At 48.1% G+C, this 20,553-nt stretch overlaps 1 protein-coding gene across 2 annotated transcripts in view; it reads right to left on the minus strand.

Moving 5' to 3' along the window:
- The window catches only part of Cdh3 (cadherin 3), a 46,843-nt gene extending 32,094 nt beyond the window's left edge, over positions 1 to 14,749 (minus strand). Inside the window, exons 1-2 of one of the 2 annotated variants that reach the window (XM_050144345.1) lie at positions 14,342 to 14,749; positions 14,002 to 14,122 (exon numbers count right to left, since the gene is read on the minus strand). In XM_050144345.1, coding sequence (XP_050000302.1) covers positions 14,002 to 14,122; positions 14,342 to 14,386 — 166 coding nt within the window. In that variant the 5' untranslated portion in view covers positions 14,387 to 14,749. The remainder of the gene's footprint in view (positions 1 to 14,001; positions 14,123 to 14,341) is intronic. The other variant, XM_050144344.1, reaches the window with a different exon arrangement.
- Positions 14,750 to 20,553: the final 5,804 nt, after the last annotated feature.

A 20,553-nucleotide genomic window follows, 5' to 3' on the forward strand; every position in this document is an offset into this window, starting at 1 on the left:
CCCTGCCCTCTGTCCCTCTGGGGCAAATGACTCTCCTTGTCCCGAGCTGATACCAATATCTTACAGTGCATCAGCACAGAAGGTAGAAACGAGGGTCTCTGTGAGTTCCAGGTCAGCCAGGCTACACAGCAAGATTCCCTCCACACACCCGAAAGGCATGCATTACCATGCCTAGTTATTATCATTATTTTGTTTTCAAAACAGGACCTCATTATATGGTTTTGGCTGTCCTGGAACTCACTATGTAGATCAGGCTCACTACATAGATCAGGCTGGCCTTGAACTCACGGAGATCAGCCTGCCCCTGTGTTAGGATTAAAAGTGTGCCTGACTACAGCCAGCTAACTGTTATTTTCTGAGACAGAATTTCATGTAGCCTAGACTGCACTCAAATCCATATGTACCGAAGGCTTGCCCTGAGCTCCCCGACTGAACTCCCGATCCTCCTTCCTCTATTTCTCATCGTGCCCAGCTAATATCTCTATTTTCAAAATACATTTAAATTTGTTTTTGGTTTTATTCTGTGTGTATGAACGCTTCACCTGTATGTATATATGTGCATCACATGTGTGACTGGTGCCCATGGAGGTCAGAAGAGGCGCTGGATCCTCTATAACTGTGTTAAGAACGGTTATGAGCCATCATGTGGGTATCGGGACTTGAACTTGGGTCTCCTGCAAGAACAGTCAGTGTTCCTAACCACTGAGCTATCTCTCCAGTCCCTAACACCTCTATTTCATAGATGAGAAACTAAGGTGCAGTGATTAGAAAAACAGTCTGACGCAGGAGCCGTAGCTAATAAGTCAACAAACAGACCCAGCCCAAGCACCCTACACGGCACATTGCTGATAAACTTTATGCAAACTTCAACTACAGAAGTGTGAAATGAGGGGCTGGAGACATGGCTCAGCAGGTAAGAACACTGGCTGCTCCTGCAGAGCAGTTCTCAGCATCCACATGGCAGCTCACAGCCGTCAGTAACTCCAGTTCCAGGGGATCCGACACCCTCACACAGACACACATGCAGGCAAAACACCAGTGCACATGAAATAAAAATAAATCATTAAAAAGAAAAAACAAGTTTGAAATGATTCCATAAACAAAGCCCCTCTTCGTGTGCAAAGTTTAAAAACACACAAATCCAGCCGAGCAGTGGTGGCACATGCCCTTAATCCTAGCACTTGGGAGGCAGAGGCAGGCGGATCTCTATGCGTTTGAGGCCAGCCTGGTCTACAAGAGCTAGTTCCAGGACAGGCTCCAAAGCCACAAAGAAACCCTGTCTCGAAAAAACAAAACAAAACAAACAAACAAACAAAAGACACACAAATCCCTGTCTTGGGGGCTGGAGCGATGGCTCAGAGGTGAAGAGTTCCGGCTGCTCCTTTAGAGAACCTTGGTTCGGTTCCCAGCACCTACATAGTGGCTCACAACTGTCTGTAACTCCAGTTCCTGGGGATCTGATGCCTTCTTTTGACTTTCCTGGGCACACATATGACGCACTTATATACATGCAGACAGAGCATCATAGAAAATAAATCTTAAAACAACAACAAAACCTAAATCCCAAATATCGTGTATTAAAATAACTGTAGAAAGTCACACAGCTGTTAGGCTGCAGAGGCGGTGGGGCTGTAAACTCCCGTCTGGCGGGGCCATGCACACACATGTGTTCACATGCAAACATACGTCTCATATCATGGGTGCTATGAATTATTTGAGGCTTTCCGGAATGCACCCTTTACATCAATGCAACTGTGCCCTGCCCAAGACTGTCACCCACAGCACTATCTGGGATTAAGAAAGAATTTATATATCTCTTTCAGTGGGAAAATAAGATCAGAAATGAGCGTCTGCTTTAAGACCAGAAACCATCTTTTAGGGAGCAAAAGACCTGCTAGCAGAATCTGAAGTCTAAAGAAAATTCTGAGGGGAGAAAAATGCATTTTCTTTTCTTGTTCTGTTTGAACCACTTTCAAGCTCTGAGTAGTTGAGAAAAATGTCGGCGTGAATACATTTGGCAGTTGACGTCTAAGTCTTTAAACTTTCAACTGTCTTGGTTTTGGGTGGTTTCAGATGCTTTGGAAACATTCACATTATGGAGTCATAAAAAATGTTACAGTGAAAACTAATGATTTTTAAATAGTGCAGATGCCTTATCTTGGGCTTGCAGCACAGCCCGGCCATAAAAGCTCCCTCCGCCTGCACGGGGCTGAGGCGCACAGCCTACTCCATCACTTCTCAGCCGCTGTCTTTCCTAATAAGGCGGCTCCTGATAGATTTCAAAAAATCCAAACACTTCACAATTTTTGTGCTAGCTCCTCCCCATCACCACATCTGTAAAAGATAAAAACAGAGGGCTGGCTCAAATAAATCATGTCCTGTCTACCACTGGAAGACTCCGGAGTGGTCAAAATCAAGATAGATGTGCGTTTCACAATCTGGAAAGATGCCTGCATCTTTTAGCAAGCCAAGCAAGCTGTACAGTAAGATGTATGCATGATATAGTCCAGTTGTTAAAAATTCCTGTGTGTGTGTTCACGTTTTTGTACAGCCGGTGAATTAGCTTGCCGCCAAGACTGACGACCCAAGCTCAACCCCTGGTGTCCACACCGCAGAAAGAGAAAACCTGACTCCAAACTGTCTACATACACAAAAAACGTTTTAAAAAATTAAAGAATCTACAAAATAGGAATATATTAAGCCACTAACTGTGCTTGCTCATAGGGAGTAGAATCTGGGAAAAGAACTACCTTGTATGTATTTATGATTTGCTGCTACTGACGAGGAGTTAGTCTGCTAAGTCCAAATTCTCTGTCTGCTACGCTCAGTGTGAAGGGGGGGTTACTTAACTGACTTCAGTTCCCTCGCCTATAAAACTGGGTGACAGTATCTCCTTTAAACAATGCTTGAGACTTTAATGAGCCAGTATATATCGAGAGATTAGAATCACACTTGTCACATAGAAAGGGCCACACATTTTACTGTAAAAGTGTTTACATCTATAGGAAGCGTAAGTGCATGGTTTAATTAAAACCTCAGGGGTTGGAGAGACGGTAGCAGTTAAGAGCACACACCACCCTCACAAAAGATAAACTTGCAAACTATTGGCTCACAGGCCAAAGGAAGGGATGAACCCAGCGGGAGTAGGGTTCAGTCCAAACTGGGGAATGCAGGGAAACTCCGGAATGGAATAAAGACCATAAAGGATAAGGATAAAAAGGTCTGGGAGGCTGTTGGGAAGCTGGGCTGAGGGACTCCATAGGGAGAGGGTTGGGTGTGGGGCTTGAGTCTTGTTCTGGCTTGTACGTGGGGAACCCACAAGCAGCTCTTTACCCCATGCCTAAAGATACAAGACAGGGCTTGTCCCAGAAGGCAGCTCAGCCAGCAGTTAGCCTGAAGCAGGACACCCAGGATGTGCCAAGAGGCACGGAACCCTAGCAGACCCTCCAACTGTCTCTCTAAATAGCCTGAGCAGAACCTTCCTCATAGCCCCAGGGCACTGGGGCACTCAGAGCGTCCAGGTGGAGCTTAGAGGAACTAGCCTCAGGTCACACAGTTTGGGGTAAGCATCAAGATAGAAATTTCCCCTTTCCTTTAAGTACATAGGTCTGTCTCTTCTGGCCGTTTTAACCAGAGTCTAAAGGGATCTGGGGGATGGGGATATGATCTTTCAATACAGCTCAGGTTGGCATTACTCATGGTCCTCCCACCTCAGTTTCCTGAGCACTAGGATTACAGACCTATGCTACATGCTCAGTTTAGATGGTGATTCTCGTTTCTCTATAAAATGACCAACGACCATGAGATGGGTCGGTGCCTGCCACCAAGCCTGACGGCCTGAGTTTGATCTTCAGGACCCACACGGAAGAAGGAGAGAACCAACTCCTGCAAGCTGTCCTCTGACCTTTAGGTGCCTGCTATTGCACACATGCAGACACACACACACACACACACAACTATAACAAGAGACAGATCAGGAAAGATCCTATGGTCCTCAAGTTTGAGAAAGGAAGCCAGGTCTGGCAGAACATGGATGTAATTCTACCACCTGGAAGGCTGCAGCAGGAAGGTCTCCAGTTCCAGGCTAGCCTGTGTCTCGAGAGTTAGGAGACTCTTTTAGAAATATGAACGTGCACTCCTATACACGTAAGTCGAGGGATCAAAGACTTGCTAATCATGCGCTCTACCACCGAGCTAGCTCTACCTCCAGTCCTCTGAGGCAGTCTATTTATGTATTTATCAAGACAGGCTGCTCTGCTCCACGGTCTTCTGCCCCAGACTCTCGAGTCCTAGAATTACAGGCATGCACCATCACGCCCAGCTTTCAGGCACCTTCTATTCTCCTGCCTCCACCTTCCAAGTCCTAGGATCCCTGGCATGTCCCACAATGCCTGGCCCTTAGGCACTTTCCAATGAGCCAAGATGGGACCCTTTAGTTAAGAAGGGAGAGGAAGGTCTGGGATTACACCTCCTCAGCCCAGAGCTCTTCCTTCAGGCCACGAGGCAAAGCAGCCCACCATCTGTACTCATTAAGTCAGGTTCCCCCACACACCTGGCTGTGTGGCTCTGAGCCGTCTTCTCTATTGCTAAATCAGGGACAAAGGCGAAGCAGGAGTTTAAAGAGGTTTGCTTTCGTAGAATGAGGTATTTTCAAGCAAGACCAGGGTAGCTGCAGCCTGCATCCTAGGTAGCTAGTGGAGTTTCTAGACCACTGTTGCTAAAGCTCCCAGGAACCCAGAAGGGTGAGGTTTGGAATCTGGCAGTGGTTGGGAAGTCTTTCAAGCTCCACTATCCAAGGTCAGGAGTGGGAGGTGTGGGTCAAGCCGAGGCAGAGGATGAACAGCCAGTGGCAGTGTCTGCTAAGAACGTCAGCCTGAGCCCTGCCAGGCCTGGTATCTGAACCCCACCCCCATCCTAAAGGAGATGCCACAGCGGTCGGACGGAAGTGTTCGGCCTCACCACTCCAGTTCACGGTGATTAACAGAGACCAGGGGAGGGAACAGGAATTCAAGGCTCCTGAGTCAGAGGTTAACTATTTCCAATCTTCCCCTGGCTTGTCTGGAGCCAGAGGACTAGCAATAGCTCTCCATCAACCACCTGATTCCCACATGGTTAGCACTGTACGCTTAGGCTCAAGGTCCAATTCCATAGCTTTCTAGTAGATGACACTAGGCAAGTCACAAAATTACTAATGTAGGTTTCCAATTCAGCCAACTGGGGCCAATTCCACCCGTCCCGTGGGGCCTTTTAGGAGGATTAAAGGGGCTTAGTACATAAAGGGCAAAGTGTGATTCTGGAATGCGTAAGCTCTCAAGAAGTGGCACTCAGGGGCTGGTGAGACAAGTCAATGGATAAAGGTGCTTGCCACCAAGCCTGGCAACCACGTTTGATGCCTGGATCCCACATGGCAGAAGGAGAGAGGCGACTCTTGGGAGCTGTCCTCTGACCTTCTCCACTCACGGATCCATGCACACACATGAACACACAATAAATAAATATAATAAAAGAGATCGCATTTAGACTGACGGCTTTTGGACCTTTTCTCGCTAGTTCCTCTGCCCAAATAAACGAAGTGAGGGATAAGGGTCAATGCACAAAACATCGTCTGGGCTGAGGAAAGCCAGGGAGGAGAGGTAAGGATGGGGGACACAGCGTGGGGGCTCAGCATCCTGGCTTCAGCAAGGCTATGGCAGGGCCTAGGCCTCTGTCCTGCCTTTCCTGAACATTACCTAGCTGCCTTTGCTGAGGCTCAGACAGTCCTAAACAGTTCTCACTTCCCCTCTCCACTTTGCACTCTATGGTCCAGCCATATGAACTAGATTCAGTCCTGGAATCCATGCCGATCACCCGCAGGAGCATTCCCTGCCATATCTCATGTCCAGCTCTCTAGCCTGGTTCCTTCCCAGCCTCTAAGACATCATTTCCTACAGGTGCCGTCCTAGTATTCCCTTCTAATGTCAATCTCAGCTCCTACCCACCCCAATACTTATTTTGGTTGCCTCTCCACTTTTCAAAGCAGCCTTTGAAGCTTAGGGCTTTTGTACATTTGTTCACTAATGGATCCCCAGCACCTAGAACATAATCGGGCATACGCTGTAATCCCAGCACTAAGGAGGCTGAGAAGAGAGGATCAGGACGATGTGGGCTACATAGTGTGAGCCTGTCTGAAGTAGGGTGGGGCATGGGGTGGTGTTGAATTGAGGATTAGCAATTACAGTTGCCTGAAGACTGACCCTGTGTGTATTTCTAACTGGGAGCTCACAAGAAGCTATGGGTCTTGCTCAACTCTGAATATCTCACAGCAAGTACATGCCCGGGCATTTGTGGGCTGAATGACCACTTCAGCTTGGCTTTAGATCTCAGATACTTCACTGCTTCTATAATGAGGGGTGAACTGGATTTGACCATGGGACAGAATGAGAAAGCTGCTTCCCGCCCTTGCCCTGGCAAGATGAAAATCTCTGCCTAGAAAGCTACAGCCCCTGTCAGGCTTTGTGGTGGTTTAAATGAGAATGGCTCCTGTAGGCTCATATTTGAGTGTCTGGTTCCCAGCTGGTGGACAGTTTAGGAAGGATCAGGAGGTGTGGTCTTGTTGGAGGAGGGTGTCACTGGGGGTGGGTCACACCAGGCCCAGTCTCTCTCTGCCTCCTGTTGGTGGATCAGCTGTTCATGCCTGTGTGCCCTCACACTCCCCACCATGATGGTCATGAACTAACCCTCTGAGATCCTAAGAAAGACCCTAATTAAATGTTTTCTTCTAGAAACTGCCTTGGTAATGGTGTCTCTTCACAGAAATAAAACAGTGACTAAGACAGGCTTCCTTCCTATTTTGGGGAAAAGGAACAACCTTTAACTTAACAGCAAACAGGATGAGAGTCTCCCCAAGGCAAAGGACCAAATGCACACTAAAAACCTGCTGTGTCCTTAGCACTTGGCCATATGAGAAACCAGTCTAGGAGGTAACAGCATCCAAAAGACAGCATCTATCTTAGGACAGAGGACAGCTATTCACTTGATACAATACCATACAGTACTGGGCTGCACAGGAGACCCAGGGTTAACCCAGCAAATGTGTTCAGAAAGGGACACAGGTTCAGAAGAAGATGAGAACAAAAATCTCATGGGCTGGGTATGATGATACACATCTTTAGTCCCAGCACTTGGGAGGCTAAGGTAGGTAAATCTCCGAGAGTTCAAAGTCAGCTCAGTCTATGTGAGTTCCATGTATGCCAGGGCAACATTATGAGAACCTGTCTCAAAAAGATTAAAGGATGTTCATGAGGGAAGACGGGGGTGTAGCTTAGTGGCAAAGAACCTGCATAGTATGCACTTTAGAGTCCCTGCAGGAACCGTGTGTGTGTGTGTGTGTGTGTGTGTGTTGTACAGAGTACTGTTACTAATAGCCAAAACTACTCAAATGGCCATTGACAGCCTTGCGGAACCACAGATGGTCACACAGTGGGATAAAACAGTGAGACTCAACTGCCCTCACACCCAGAATCACGATGAAGATCTCAACATGGGCAACGAAAGAAGCCAGGCCCAAGAGCAGATAGTTCATTTCATATCTTTCTTTCCTTTAACACAAGCTCTTACAATGTAGCCCATGCTAGCCTTGAACTCAAGACTCTCCTGCCTTCTTTCTCTTCTGTGCTGGAATTACAGTCATGCATCACCACCATTCCCAGTTTATACGATCTTTCCTGTCTGTTTCTATTTGCTTTTTATTTAGTTTGTGTGTGTGTGTGTGTGTGTGTGTGTGTGTGTGTGTGTGTGAGTGAGAGAGAGAGAGAGAGAGAGAGAGAGAGAGAGAGAGAGAGAGAGAGAGAGAATCACAGCACACGCACACACATGCAGGAGAGAGGACAACTTTCAAGAACCAATTCTTGCTCTCCACCATGTAGGTTCCAGGAACTAAACTCAGGTTTGGCAGTAGGTGTCTATCTGCTGAGCCATCTCATTGGCCCATCTGTTTTTTTTTTAAATATTTATTTATTTATTATATTATGTGTATAGCATTCCTTCCATGTGTGCCTGCAAGCCCGAAGGGGGCACCAGATCTCATTATAGATGGCTGTGAGCCACCATGTGGTTGCTGGGAATTGAACTCAGGACCTCTGGAAGAGCAGTCAGTGCTCTTAACCTCTGAGCCATCTCTCCAGCCCCCTGGTTGTTTGTTTTTGGTTTTTTTTTTTTTTGAGACAAGTTCTTAAATATCCTAGGCTGAGGGTGATCTAGAATTTCTGATCTTTCTGCCATTAGTTCCTGGGTGCTGGGGTTGCTGGGAGAGTACTATATGACTACATGACTATACATAATGTTCTAATGCAGGCAGGTTAATCTGGGGTATCAGAAGTCAGAATAGTAGTTACCTTGAGAGAAGGGTAGCTGGAAGGCAAGGGGCATCTAAGTTACCAGTGATGCCATTTCTTGGTCTGTGTGCTAGGTACATGGGCATTTTAAGCTGGTGATGCCAGTAAGCTAATTAATTTGGCACTTATCTCAACATATTTATTCTTTTCTTAAAATTACATTTATTTGCCAGGTGCTGATGATGCATGCTCTAAATCCCTGCACTTGGGAGGCAAAGACAGGCAGATCTCTCTGAGTTCGAGGCCAGCCTGGTCTACAGTGTGAGTTCCAGGACAGCCAGGACTACACAGAGAAACTTTGTCTCGAAAACCAAAAGATAAATGATAAATAAATCATGTTTATTTAGTTAGCTATGGCAAGGGAAGGAGGGAAAGCCAGTTTTCCTGGAATGCATATGGCGGTCAGAGGACAACCTGCGCGAATGGCTGCATCTCTTTCCACCACGTGAGTCCCAGAGATCAAATTCGGGTCACTGTGCTTGGAGACAAGTGCCCTAAATGAGCTGCCACCTCTCCGGCCCTCAACAGAAGTTACTCTTCAACATCAGTCTCCTAACACAGACTGTCTGGCATCAGGACAGAAGCCTCCCTGATCTTGGCAGGCACCTTCTCCCCTCCTCTCACGGCCCACTTCACGTGTTTCACAGAACTTCAGCTTCTGACCCTAGCTGCTCACCGTCCTTCAAAAGCGACACCTTCCTCCTGGTGCAGTAGGGAGGTGAGAACACTCTGGGTAACCTAGGAACACAGTGCTAGGAGAGGAGGTGACTAGAGGTTTGAGACCTGCTCCCCTGATACAATGGAAGGTGACAGAGGGCAGTCTTCAGCAACCAGCCCTCCCCCCTGCTAAGCGAGGAAGGCAGCTGGCTGGGCTCCAAACCCCAGTTCCCTACCCTTCATTCCTCAGAGGCAGATTTATGGGGCACTACAGAATCCCGTTGGGCTATGGAAGCAGCCAACTAGGACTTACATTCTGGACTCTCTGCTGATTCTGCCCCAGTGACTCCATTTTACATCTAAGGGGAAGGTACTATCACCTGCTTTGCCAGGCAACCATAGCACTAAAGAATAGCTCACACCAGACTGTAAGCTTCCTAAAGGCAGGGACTTATATTCATTCATTGTTAGATAAACTTCTAAAACAGACCCTGAAACATTCAGATCTCGGCTACATGTATGCGGAAAGGATGGCCTATAACTCCAAACTAAAGGTAGGGTTTTTATACCGATAGCTGAGCTAAACACAACCATCTTGAAACTAACCCAAGCTCAGTCACGTTCATTAGTGAAAGCTTCCTATGGTTAGTTTCCTGTCTTACCCAAAGGCTTCCTAAGAATTGGTCAATACTGCTGAGGGGGTCCCAATTAGGGCCTGAGTGTCTCTGATCAATGTCATGAAGCTGTTTCTCTCCACTGCTCAACATCAAGGATGGGTAGGTGGCCGTGGCTCCTCACCTCTGACTACTACACTCCTACCTCACGAGTTCCCTCCTCTTTCCTTTGTCTTAGCTCTCAGGTCACACAGGCCCCATCAGGATGGGCCGGAAGAGGACAACACCCCTGTTCTCTCCCCTCCAGATTAACTTAATACTAGGACCCCGAGGGACTGAATCCTGTGGAGAAGTGTTTCTGGAAAAATCCTACAGTAAGAAAATCTGACTATCTGGGCATGGTGGCATATGCCTTTAATCCCAGCATTCAGGAGGCAGAGGTAGAGCGGGTGGGTCTCTGTGAGTTGGAGGCCAGCCTGGTCTAAATAGTGAATTCCAGGCCAGTGAGGGTTACATAGTGAGATCCTGTCTTAAAAAACAAAAACAAAAACCAAAACCGAACAAACAGGGCTGAAGAGAAGGCTCAGACATTAAAGGCTAGGCTCACAGCCAAAACAACAACAAACCAACCAAACAAGCAAAAGACTACGAACTCACGGGAATAGGGACTGTGACTGGTGGCTGTGAGATTCGAGATCCAGCATTCATTCTGATTATGCCTCCCACACAACAGGGAGTCAGAAAATTCTTCAAGTTCTAGCTGGGGGCTGCAACAATGACTGTGGTAAAACCACAACCCCTAGAATTCCTGTTGTAAAATGGGTTGGCCAGCCGGGTATGGCAGAGGCAGGACAATCTCTCTTGAGTCCAAAGTCAGCCTGATCTACACAGGTCCAGGCTAGCCAGGACTACATAATGAGACCCTATCTTAAAAAATGGGATGGGATGGGGGGGTGGGCAAAAAATAGACTGACCTTCACAAAGACTGTCTTGATTTCTTCCAGCAGACCTCCTGGGCCTTGGGTGGGTAACAGGAAGTAAAGTTCTGTCTGGGAGCCTCAAAGATGTTCCTGAACTTTCGAACAAATTAAACCGAGGAAGCCACTCTTTTGTCTCTCCACCTTTAAACCTCTGGCAGGGTCTGGCTATGGGGTTTCTCAAGTCCCAGCACTGAGATTAAGACCTCAAAGTATTTAATATTCACCTTCCCTGCTTCAAGGGAATGTTTGGAGGGTAAAGCAAGCTCAGAGCTGTGCAAGGGCTTTGAAGAGGAAGGTAGACACACAAACAAGGTGCTAATTATACCAGATCTTTCTTTTGAGCTCGACTTCACAGCCGCTTATAATATCCATAACCCAGGGGCAAAGAGGGATTGTAATATGGAAAGTATTGTTTGCCTGGCCAAACTTGAGGGGTTTGTATGTACCCGCAGGATAACCCCTTCAACCTTGTCAGATCCAAGGACGTTGATGTTTTAAGAAGGGGGACTAGGGTGGTGGTACTGAAGTAGAAGCTTCTCAGCAGGTGAGGACCTTGAGGAAATATACTGAAGAATGAGGCATCTATTTTTGGTGTTGTTTGGGAGTTTCATTTATTTAAAATTTTAAAATTTAGTTTTGCAGGGGCTGGAGAGAGAGAGATCAGTGGTTGAGAGCACTGGCTCTTCTTCCAGAGGATCCAGGTTCAATTCCCAGCACCCACAAGGCAGCTCACGCTGTCTGCAAAAGTTCCAGGGGATCTGAGGCCCTCATACTAAGGCACATAAAATAAGGCTAAATAAATTGTAAAAAATTAGTTTTGCGTGTTAAGGATCAAACTCAAGGCCTCATCTGCCACTGAGCTATACCCACAACTCTTCTTATTTACCTTCTTTAAGAGATGGAATCCTGGGCTGGAGAGATGGCCCAGTGATTCAGACAGGTAGTCGCTCCCGGAGAGGACTTGGGTTCAGTTCCTAGCACTCATATCAGGTGGCTTACGAGCCCTGTACCTTCAGTTCCAGAGGACTGATGCCCTCTCCTGGCCTCTGTGGGCACATGTGTGGTGCACAAACATTCATGCAGATGTGTGTGTGCACACACACATAGATAGGGTACTCAATTGACTCAGCAGGTGAAAAAGTTTGCTGAGCACATCTGAAAACTTGAGTTCAATCTTGGGAAAACCACGGAGAAAGGAGAGAATAGACTCCTGAATACACCCTGGTCACAAATAATAAATATTGTTGTTTTGTTTTTTGAGATAGGGTCTTAACTGTGTTGCCTTGACTGTCCTGGAACTGGCTCTGTAGACCAGGTTGGACTCTAACTCAGAGATCACCTGCCTCTGCCTCCTGAGTGATGATTAAAGGCGTGTACGACCACACAAAACTATTTTTTTTTTTTGAGAGAGGATTTTGCTACCTTTTCTTTGTTGGCCGTGAATTCCCAGGGCCAAGGGATCCTGTCCCAGCTTCTGGGGTAGCCGGGACTACAAGCATGCCATCCAGTTTGAAGAGTCTCAACTTCCTAGCACCATATGGGCCCAGGAGCTTTTCTTACTTAGAACCCAGAGTGACTTCCCATTTCCAGGGAAGTCAAGGTGTGCTAAGCACATTAGCCCACTCTTTGTTTTATAAACCAGGTGTGTTCTTGGCACAAACCTACCGTTTTCATGACCATAAACCAGACATTCGAGAAAGCAACATTTCCTTAGGAAAAAAAAGTTTTAAAATTCGTGACATCACCAGGAAGCACTGGCCAACTCAATCACGTAATCAAAAACCTGATCAGCACTTGTCCACAACCTGGAGCCAAGTAAAGTGACAGGTAATCTGATATATATTTTTTGCTTTGGTAAGGAAGATAAGACACTCACAACTCAAAGCCATACCTGCTCTCGGAATACAGCCGAGAATGCGCTGTTGGGGGCGGGGAGGTGGATTTGGCAGAGGTCTGGTGAGCCATAGTGCTTCCTCGGGGAGCCGGAATTGGATTTGGGGCCCTGCCCAAGTTAACATTTTTACAGGTTGGCTCAGTTGCAGTTTCTTAGCCCGCCAGTAATAAAGCCATGTGCAAGAATTTTAAAGTTTATGAGGCATGGCCTCTTAATGCCTGGTCTCGGGCTCCCTACAGCCAAGCCTTTAAGGAACCTTGCCTAGCCGGGGTGTTAATTATTTTGTCAATCTTCAGAGTTATTTAAACAAAGTTTTTTGTTTGTTTAAGGAGTTCTATAGACTCAAGGGCCTCACTTTTTGTGGAGACACAAAGGAGAGTCATTCTGCCCTTAAGCTGTGACACCCCCATCTTCAGACTGTGGACATGTGTACGGAGGGTGAGCGTTTGATGGAAGCACTTAAAAATGCTAGGTGGTAAATGTTCTGAAAGTCGTTTAAACTATAGATCCCCTCCCCAGAAAAAAATGCATGCAAAAGTCCTCTGGAACTTCACTCAAGAATCCCGAGTTACTCCTGGCTTAACAACGTCGGTCTGATCTACAGAGAAAAGCCCATTGTCCTCTCTAGTCAGGAGCCCCCACCAGCTGGTAGATGCTCGGGTCTCATGGCACACGGGTTCTCAGCACCAAAATGACCGTCTACTTTCAAGTTTTTTTTTTTTTTTTTTTTTTTAAATTTGAATGGAGAAAAGCGCAACTGAAAGATCAAAATGTGCTTTGATCGTTTACTCAGACTCCTCCGGCTTGGGACACAGATGCGCCCTCCCCCACCCCCCCCTACCCTGTGACTCAAGTGATCTAACATCCTACTACCAGGATGCTTGGAGTGTGGGACCTAGTGTGTCCCCTGTGCGTGATGGCCTCTGCCCAGGTGTGCCAGGCCATTCGCAGGCAGACTGCAGGGGCTCAGGCCCTCCGGGAAGGGCAGGGTTAAGAGTGCATTCCAGCCCGGGAAGAAGGGGGGTGGGGAGGGCAGCCCAGAGAAAAGAAACAGACCCGGTCTGTCTGTCGGAGACACAAAGCACGGTTCACAAAGGGGGCCCGAGAAGGGCGAAGGGGGCTGCCCGGGGCACCGCTCATCCCCACACCTGCGCGGGGGTTTTGGGAGGAATGTGCACTGCGCATTCCTCGGCTGTGGCCGGCGCGGGAGATGTTTTCCACGTCGGGGCTGGGTGAGGGGCTCAGCCACCAGGCACTAGGAGGTCAAGACAAGCAGCGGCTGCTGCGCAAGGAAGAGCTGGACTCGGGTAGGTGCACCGTTGCTCAGCCTTCTCGAGCCCAGCCCAGCCCGGGAACCACTTTCTGCGCCTTCCCAGGATGTGAGGTGGCTCCAGACATCCCCAGCTCTGGTCCAGATACCTCACCGGAGGGTCACAGCAAAGCCGACCAAGTGTGATCTTCCGCTGGCTCCAGGAGGGTCTTACCTTTCCCCAGCGTTTGGCTGGGCTCCAGATCAGTTCCTCCCGCCTCCAAGGTCACTTCAGCCTCCCCGAAGTGCACCGGGTAGGGTTCGGAGGCCACGCTTGGTAGCCAGCAAATCTGCGTCTGAGAGCAGAAGGGTTAAGAGGGGGGCTGAGTCACAGGCGTCCCCGGTTCTGCACCATCCCTGAGAGTCCTAGGTGGGACCCCGTAACATCCTTGGCGCCAAGAAACACAGCCCTGAGGTCCGTGCCCCCCGCCCCCGCCCGACGCCCTCAGCGTGAGAACCCCGCCCGCTCTCCAGGGAGCAATCTGGGTTAGGACTAGTGCAAGGCACTGTGGTACCTGAAGCAGGAGAAGCAGAGCGAGAGACCCACTAAGGAGTCCCATGACTGGAGGGAAGTGAAGAGGCTGCCGCGACGGTAGGACTAAAGTGCCTGGAACAGTTTTGAGCACCGCGGCTCACTAGAGCCCGCGGGAGGAGGCCAGGTGCGCTCAGGTAGCCGCTGATTGGTCCAACGTCACAAGGTCACGCCCCCTCGCAGGTGGAGCCGAGGCTAGCCAGCGGGAGGCAATCGCGAAGCCCCTGTGGACCCCGCCCTGGTTCCCTCCGGCGACCTCCCTGCTATTTTGGAACTAGTCCTGAAAGGTATCCCGTAGCTCTTGCAGGGTTCTGGTTTCTCTGGAAAATAGTATAACAAAACAAAACCCCCAATCGACTCCACCTCAGCCCCTGTAGCACGAGAAGACAAATATTCCATTGCTGGCAACTACAACGGAAAAAAAAAAAAAAAGTGGAGACGCGTCTGAAACCCGACAAAAAACAGAGGCTTCCCATTCATGCTGCCGGAGGCGTTGTGTTCAAAGCTTTGATGGAGGCAAGGCGTGTCTTCACACCAGCTACTGCGGGGTCTGCCCTCTGCCACGTTCTCCACCTCCCACGCGAGCCCTTTGGGAGCGTTGGGGATTTGAAACTGGCATCGAGGTCTCAAAGGACCGCGGTACACGATCTGATATACGTTTGAGAGAATAGTTACTTCCGTTTGCGGCTGAACAAATGGTAGGAAGCAAGCAGAGAAAGCCCCAGAGTTTGGAAGCCATAGTAACTTCAAAGGGCTTGAGGTAGGGAGACGGTTATAAGTTATTAGCCCCGTTATTTCCAGCACCCGCAATAAAAATGCTTTCTTCCCCCTTGAAATGTTTCCTCAATTTGATGTTAAATACAAAAAATGGAGATTTTATTGTATCTATTATTGTTATATGTGTCTATGGGCCAGGTCAGAGGAGGACCTTGCAGAGTCGGTTCTCTCCTTAGTTCTGGAGTTTGAACTTAGGGCATCAGGATTGTGCAGAAAGAGTCTTGCTGCTAAGCCATCTCTGTTGCCCTCCTTTTTTTTTTTTTTTTAAGTAGAATCTCACACTGTATTCTCAGGCTGGCCTTGAATTCATGGAGTCGATTGGGGGTTTTGTTTTGTTATACTTTCCATCTCAGTATCTGAACTGCTGGCATTAAAGATTTGACACGACGATTTTTAAGAATCTAATGTATCTCTGGCTGGTCTTTAAACTCAATATACAACTGGGAATGGCCTTGAACTTCTGAATCTCCCACCTCTACCTTCCTAGTACTAGGATTTCAGGCATGTATTCCCATGCCTGGTTTAGTTGTTCAAGGAAATTGAACCCAAGGTTTCACACATGCCAGACAAGCAGTTTATCAGCTGAACTACAGCCCCAGTCCCAATAATGGCAAATTTATTTATTTGTTTGTTTCCTGATTGATTGGTTTTTTGAGACAGGGTTTCTCTGTGTAACAGCCCTAGCTGTCCTGGAATTGGCTTTTGTAGACCAGACAGAGATCTGCCTGTCTCAGCCCCTGGAGTGCAACCACCACCTGGCCCAATAATGGCAATTTTAAATGTACCTTTTATTAGTCTGAAATCCTGTCTATAATCTGAAAACTACGTGGTGTGTAATGCTTGTCCCTTAGAAGACAGCTTCCCTGCTTGCTCTATGTTGCTCTTTCTACTTTCCTGGACAAGAATGGCTGTCCTTGAGGCACACTGGGGCACACAAGTCCCTGGGCAGGCATAGGTTCCAACTGCCCTTCTCCTTGTCCTTTCCCTGTAGAGTCAGCCCATCCTGCCCTGCCCCTCAGCCTGTGCCGTGCCAGAGACTAAACACAAGGCCTTGCACACACCCAGCAAGTGCTCCACTGAGCTGCAGCCTCCACTCTGGAGCTGAGCGGTCGGAACCAATCAAACTTTTTTTTTTTCTCTGAACTCTCTCCACCCCCCATTGCTCTCCAGAGAACCCCAGGATGATGCCTGAATCTACCTGTCCTTCTTACCACAAGTCTCTGACTGAGCAACAGAACTTGTGACACAATCAGGCAAGCACTGGGTGCTACTTGCTCCACTGGGTGGGATTCAGGCTTGGATCCCACCTCTTACTGAGATGGAATCCTTATCTATCCATTGGTGTATGGAACTATTTTGATACCCTCTAAAGTACTGTACTAGAGCTGGGAGTGGTGTTCTATGCCTTTAATCCCAACACGGGATGGGGGACAAGATGATTACTGCAAGTTCAAGAACAGCTTGCACTACATAGTGAGCCAGTGCTTCAAAAACAGGTGGGTAGAATAGAGAAGGGGGGGGGCTGGAGAGATGGCTCAGAGGTTAAGAGCATTGCTCTTCCAAAGGTCCTGAGTTCAATTCCCAGGAACCATGTGATGGCTTGCAACCATCTGTAATGAGGTCTGTGATCTCTTCTGGCCTGCGGGGATACACGCAGACAGATTATTGTATACATAATAATAAGAAGAAGAAGAATAAGAATAGAGAAGACAGCTCAGTGAGTAATGTGCTTTGGTAAAGTCCTATGTTCAAATCCCCAGGACCTATGTAATATGGAAAACAGTAGCCCATCTATAATCTCCTATGGAGGACTGGGAGGAGGATGGGAAGCTATCAGGCTAGCTAGCCCGGTTTATGGCGTCAAACAACAGAAAACCTGTCTCAAACAAGGTGAAAGATAGGACTGCTACCTTGCAGGTTATCCTGCGGCCATGCACCTTGACCTCTACTCACATACATGAACACACCCCACCCTCACCCCCATCCCCATATACTGTACTCGGCTGTATTAGGATTAAGTGAATATGTGCACATGAGGATTAAACAGATTAATGTGTTAAAAACGCTGAACTCGTTGTTGGCACAGAGCAAGGGCCCAGTGTTGTCATTATTAGAGATGCGGACCATTTGGCTTTCCTGCCAGCCGTTCCTCTCCTAGCCAACACCCCCATTTCCATAACTAAGAGAATGAGCAGTGTCGGAATCCTTCAATTTCACGGCTGAGGGTACCTGGCATCTGCCATCTCTGGGATCTTCAGTGATCTGCGCAGTCCCAGCAGCTGTGGTGGGTGGAGGCAACTTGCGGGAAAAGCCCAAGGCAGCTAGCTAGTGGCTTAGCGCTCCTGCTGGGGACGCTTGCTGAGTCCTAGGTGCTGGCACGAGTTGCTCAACGACTCTGGCCCAGAGGGGACAGGGCGGCCCGACCTATTCCTCGCCCCCAAAGTTCCCTGCGCCGGCGCGGAGCCAGACGAAGCCATTAGGCGGACAGTTAAACACAAACGAGCCTCGGGATACAGGCCCTAATTAAGTAAACACTCGGCTGGAGAGTTGTGGAGCGGGCTCATTTCCGCCGCCTTCCCGGGCACTCAGCATTCCAGCGGGGGCCGCGAGCAGAGTGAAGCAAACGGTACTCAGCTCCTCTGCGAGCTTGGATCACGACGCAGCCTTCTGCGCAGCTTCCCCAGCTGCCCATTCATCAATTCAATCGTTTAACTGAATGAATTTCGGTCTTGAGTTTCAGTTAAATTTACAGATAGCCTGGTCAGCTCAGCATGGGCTATATAACAAGCTATTGTCTCGGAAAAACGAAACAGACGCCCAGAATTTGCTTTTTCCACCCACAACCGATGATTACCTGGTGTAGGTGACAGCCCGATATCCTCCCAGATAGACAAATCCTAAAATGTAATTGCACCATCGAGCTCCCCTGAAGGTTAGGCTGATGCTACCCTCTAAGGGACTAGGGCTGTGTTCACATTGCCTCTTGCCCTTCTGTCTTGGTTACCAGTTCCTCCTGGGAGCACTTCGTGTGTCAGGTGGGCAATGTGAATCCTTATCTCAAGATGGGGTTCCTGGCCGGGCGGTGGTGGCGCACGCCTTTAATCCCAGCACTTGGGAGGCAGAGGCAGGTGGATCTCTGTGAGTTCAGGCCAGCCTGGTCTATAAGAGCTAGTTCCAGTGCAGGCTCCAAAGCCACAGAGAAACCCTGTCTCGAAACACCCCCCCACCACCACCACACACAAAGATTGGGTTCCTGGAATCCCACCATGGGCAGAACAAGTTTGGGATTGGAGAAAGACCAAGAGTTTCTGTCTGGTGATGCTTCAGAAACCTAAGATCAGATGTGAGGCTTCCGGCTGTTGTTTCATTTCAGAGGAAGTGTCTGGCTGGGGGGTACTCGTTTTCCACAATGGGAATATACCTTACAGCAGAAGTCTTGCTTAGCGGACTCTGGGCCTCTGGACGTCTGTATTGGTTAGTTTTCTGTCATAATAAGAAAATACCCACAATGTGCAACCTAGAAAGAGAAAGGTTTGTTTGGGGCTCTCAGTTTTGGAGGCTCCAGGCCACAGCTGAAAGTTCCCAAAGTTTTGGGCTTATGCTAGAGCAGCATATCATGGCAGAGGTATAAAGGAACACGAAACCCACTTACCTCCTGGCCAGGAAAGAAAGAAAGGAAGAGGAATGGACCTGGTGCTCCAGAGCTATTCCCTAGTGGGCTGGGGAGACAGTTTTCTTCTGTGGGGTAGCCACTGGGAAGTTCTGGTAAGTCAACTTCCACTTAAGTTCATGCAAAAAACACCACCTGCACTCAGACATACTGAAAACGGGGTGCACTAGGCAGGAAGAAGGGAACTGGTAGGGGGAAAAGGAAGTCGGGAGAAGGTAACAGGAGATAAATGTGTCCAAATATATTTTATACATGCATACGATTGTCCTAAAAAATTAACTTTAGGAGACAGAAGTGAAGAGGCTAGTGAGACGACGGCTCAGCAGTTATGAGCACTGCTGCTCCTGCAGAGAACGCACAGGATGGCTCTAAACCGTTTGTAACTCCACACCAGCTCTTGGTCTCCTCAGGAACACACATGGTGTACATGCATGCAGGCAAGCATATACACTAACAAATTTTTAAAAGGTTAAAAGCCAGGGGCTGGAGAGATGGCTCATTGCCTGCTCTTCCAAAGGTCCTGAGTTCAATTCCCAGCATCCACATGGTGGCTCACAACCATCTGTAAAGAAGTCTGGCGCCCCCTTCTGGCCTTCAGGCATACAGACAGAATATTGTACACATAATAAATAAATAAATAAATAAATAAATAAATAAATAAATAAATGTATTCATTAAAAAAAAGATTAAAAGCCAAAATTAATTTGGGGCTGTCAGAATCAAACAACTCCAGACTTCCCCACAGCACCCACACAGGAAAATATGCGTGAGATTAAAGGTACAATCCACAGACAGCCTGCCTTTCCTTTTCCTCGTGTGTGTGTGTATGTGTGTATGTGTTCTCAGTGTGAGAGCACATGTATGTAGTGGGTATGTACGAAACACAAACGCATGCATGTGGAGGCTTGGGGTTGTCTGTCAGTCAGGAATCTTTCTATGGTTCTTCTACCACATCCTTTGAGGCAGGGTTTCTCATCAAACCCAGCGTTTCCCAAAACAGCTATACTTTTGGCTAGCTAGGTTCCTTTGGGGATCCCATGTCTTTGCCTTCCTAGGCTGAAATGTCCGTGCATGTGAGAGCCTGCTACCCGTGGAGGTCAGAGAAGGCCCCAGATCCCTGAAACCGGAGCTACAGGTGGTTGTGAGCTGCCATACAGGCTCTCTGGGAGAGCAACGGTGCTCTTCCCTGACTCTTTCCTGGCCCTAATGAACATCTCTTAATTACTGTTTTTTTTATTTGTGAGTGTTTCTGTGTGTAGTGTATGTATGCGTGCATATTTGTGTGTGTGTGTGTGTACATTTGTGCATGTGCTTATGCTGGCATACTTGTGTGTGCAGTCCACCACAGAAGACTGCCTGGACAGAACTGTAAGCCAATAGAAAGTCACTATTAGCAAGCTGTTTGGGATCCCAGTGTAACCCCAAGCCTTTTAAGCACAAAAAACATATCCTGGGTTGACATATTTCAGAAGCTAAAAAGCAAGGTTAGTAGGCTTAGAGACTTTCCCAGAACTTTGGACTTTGATGGGTTACATTTTTGCTTTCAATTTTGGCAGATGGTGCTGTCTGCACGCTGAGTTTTACAGCCTGAGTGGTACTTCCATCATGGAGTCAGTTGTGCTAAGCGCTGGAAGCTATTTCACTCCTGCCTGTGCCTGTGACTACACAGGTCCATGTCGAGTGTCTTCCTCACTGGTTTTCCACTTCATTGTTTGTTTGTTTGTTTGTTTGAGACAGAGTTTCTCAGT

This window comes from Alexandromys fortis, unplaced genomic scaffold (genome assembly GCF_014885135.2).
Source record: "Alexandromys fortis isolate MF-2015 unplaced genomic scaffold, M_Fortis_MF-2015_v1.1 scaffold_1, whole genome shotgun sequence".
Taxonomy (NCBI): Eukaryota; Metazoa; Chordata; class Mammalia; order Rodentia; family Cricetidae; genus Alexandromys; species Alexandromys fortis.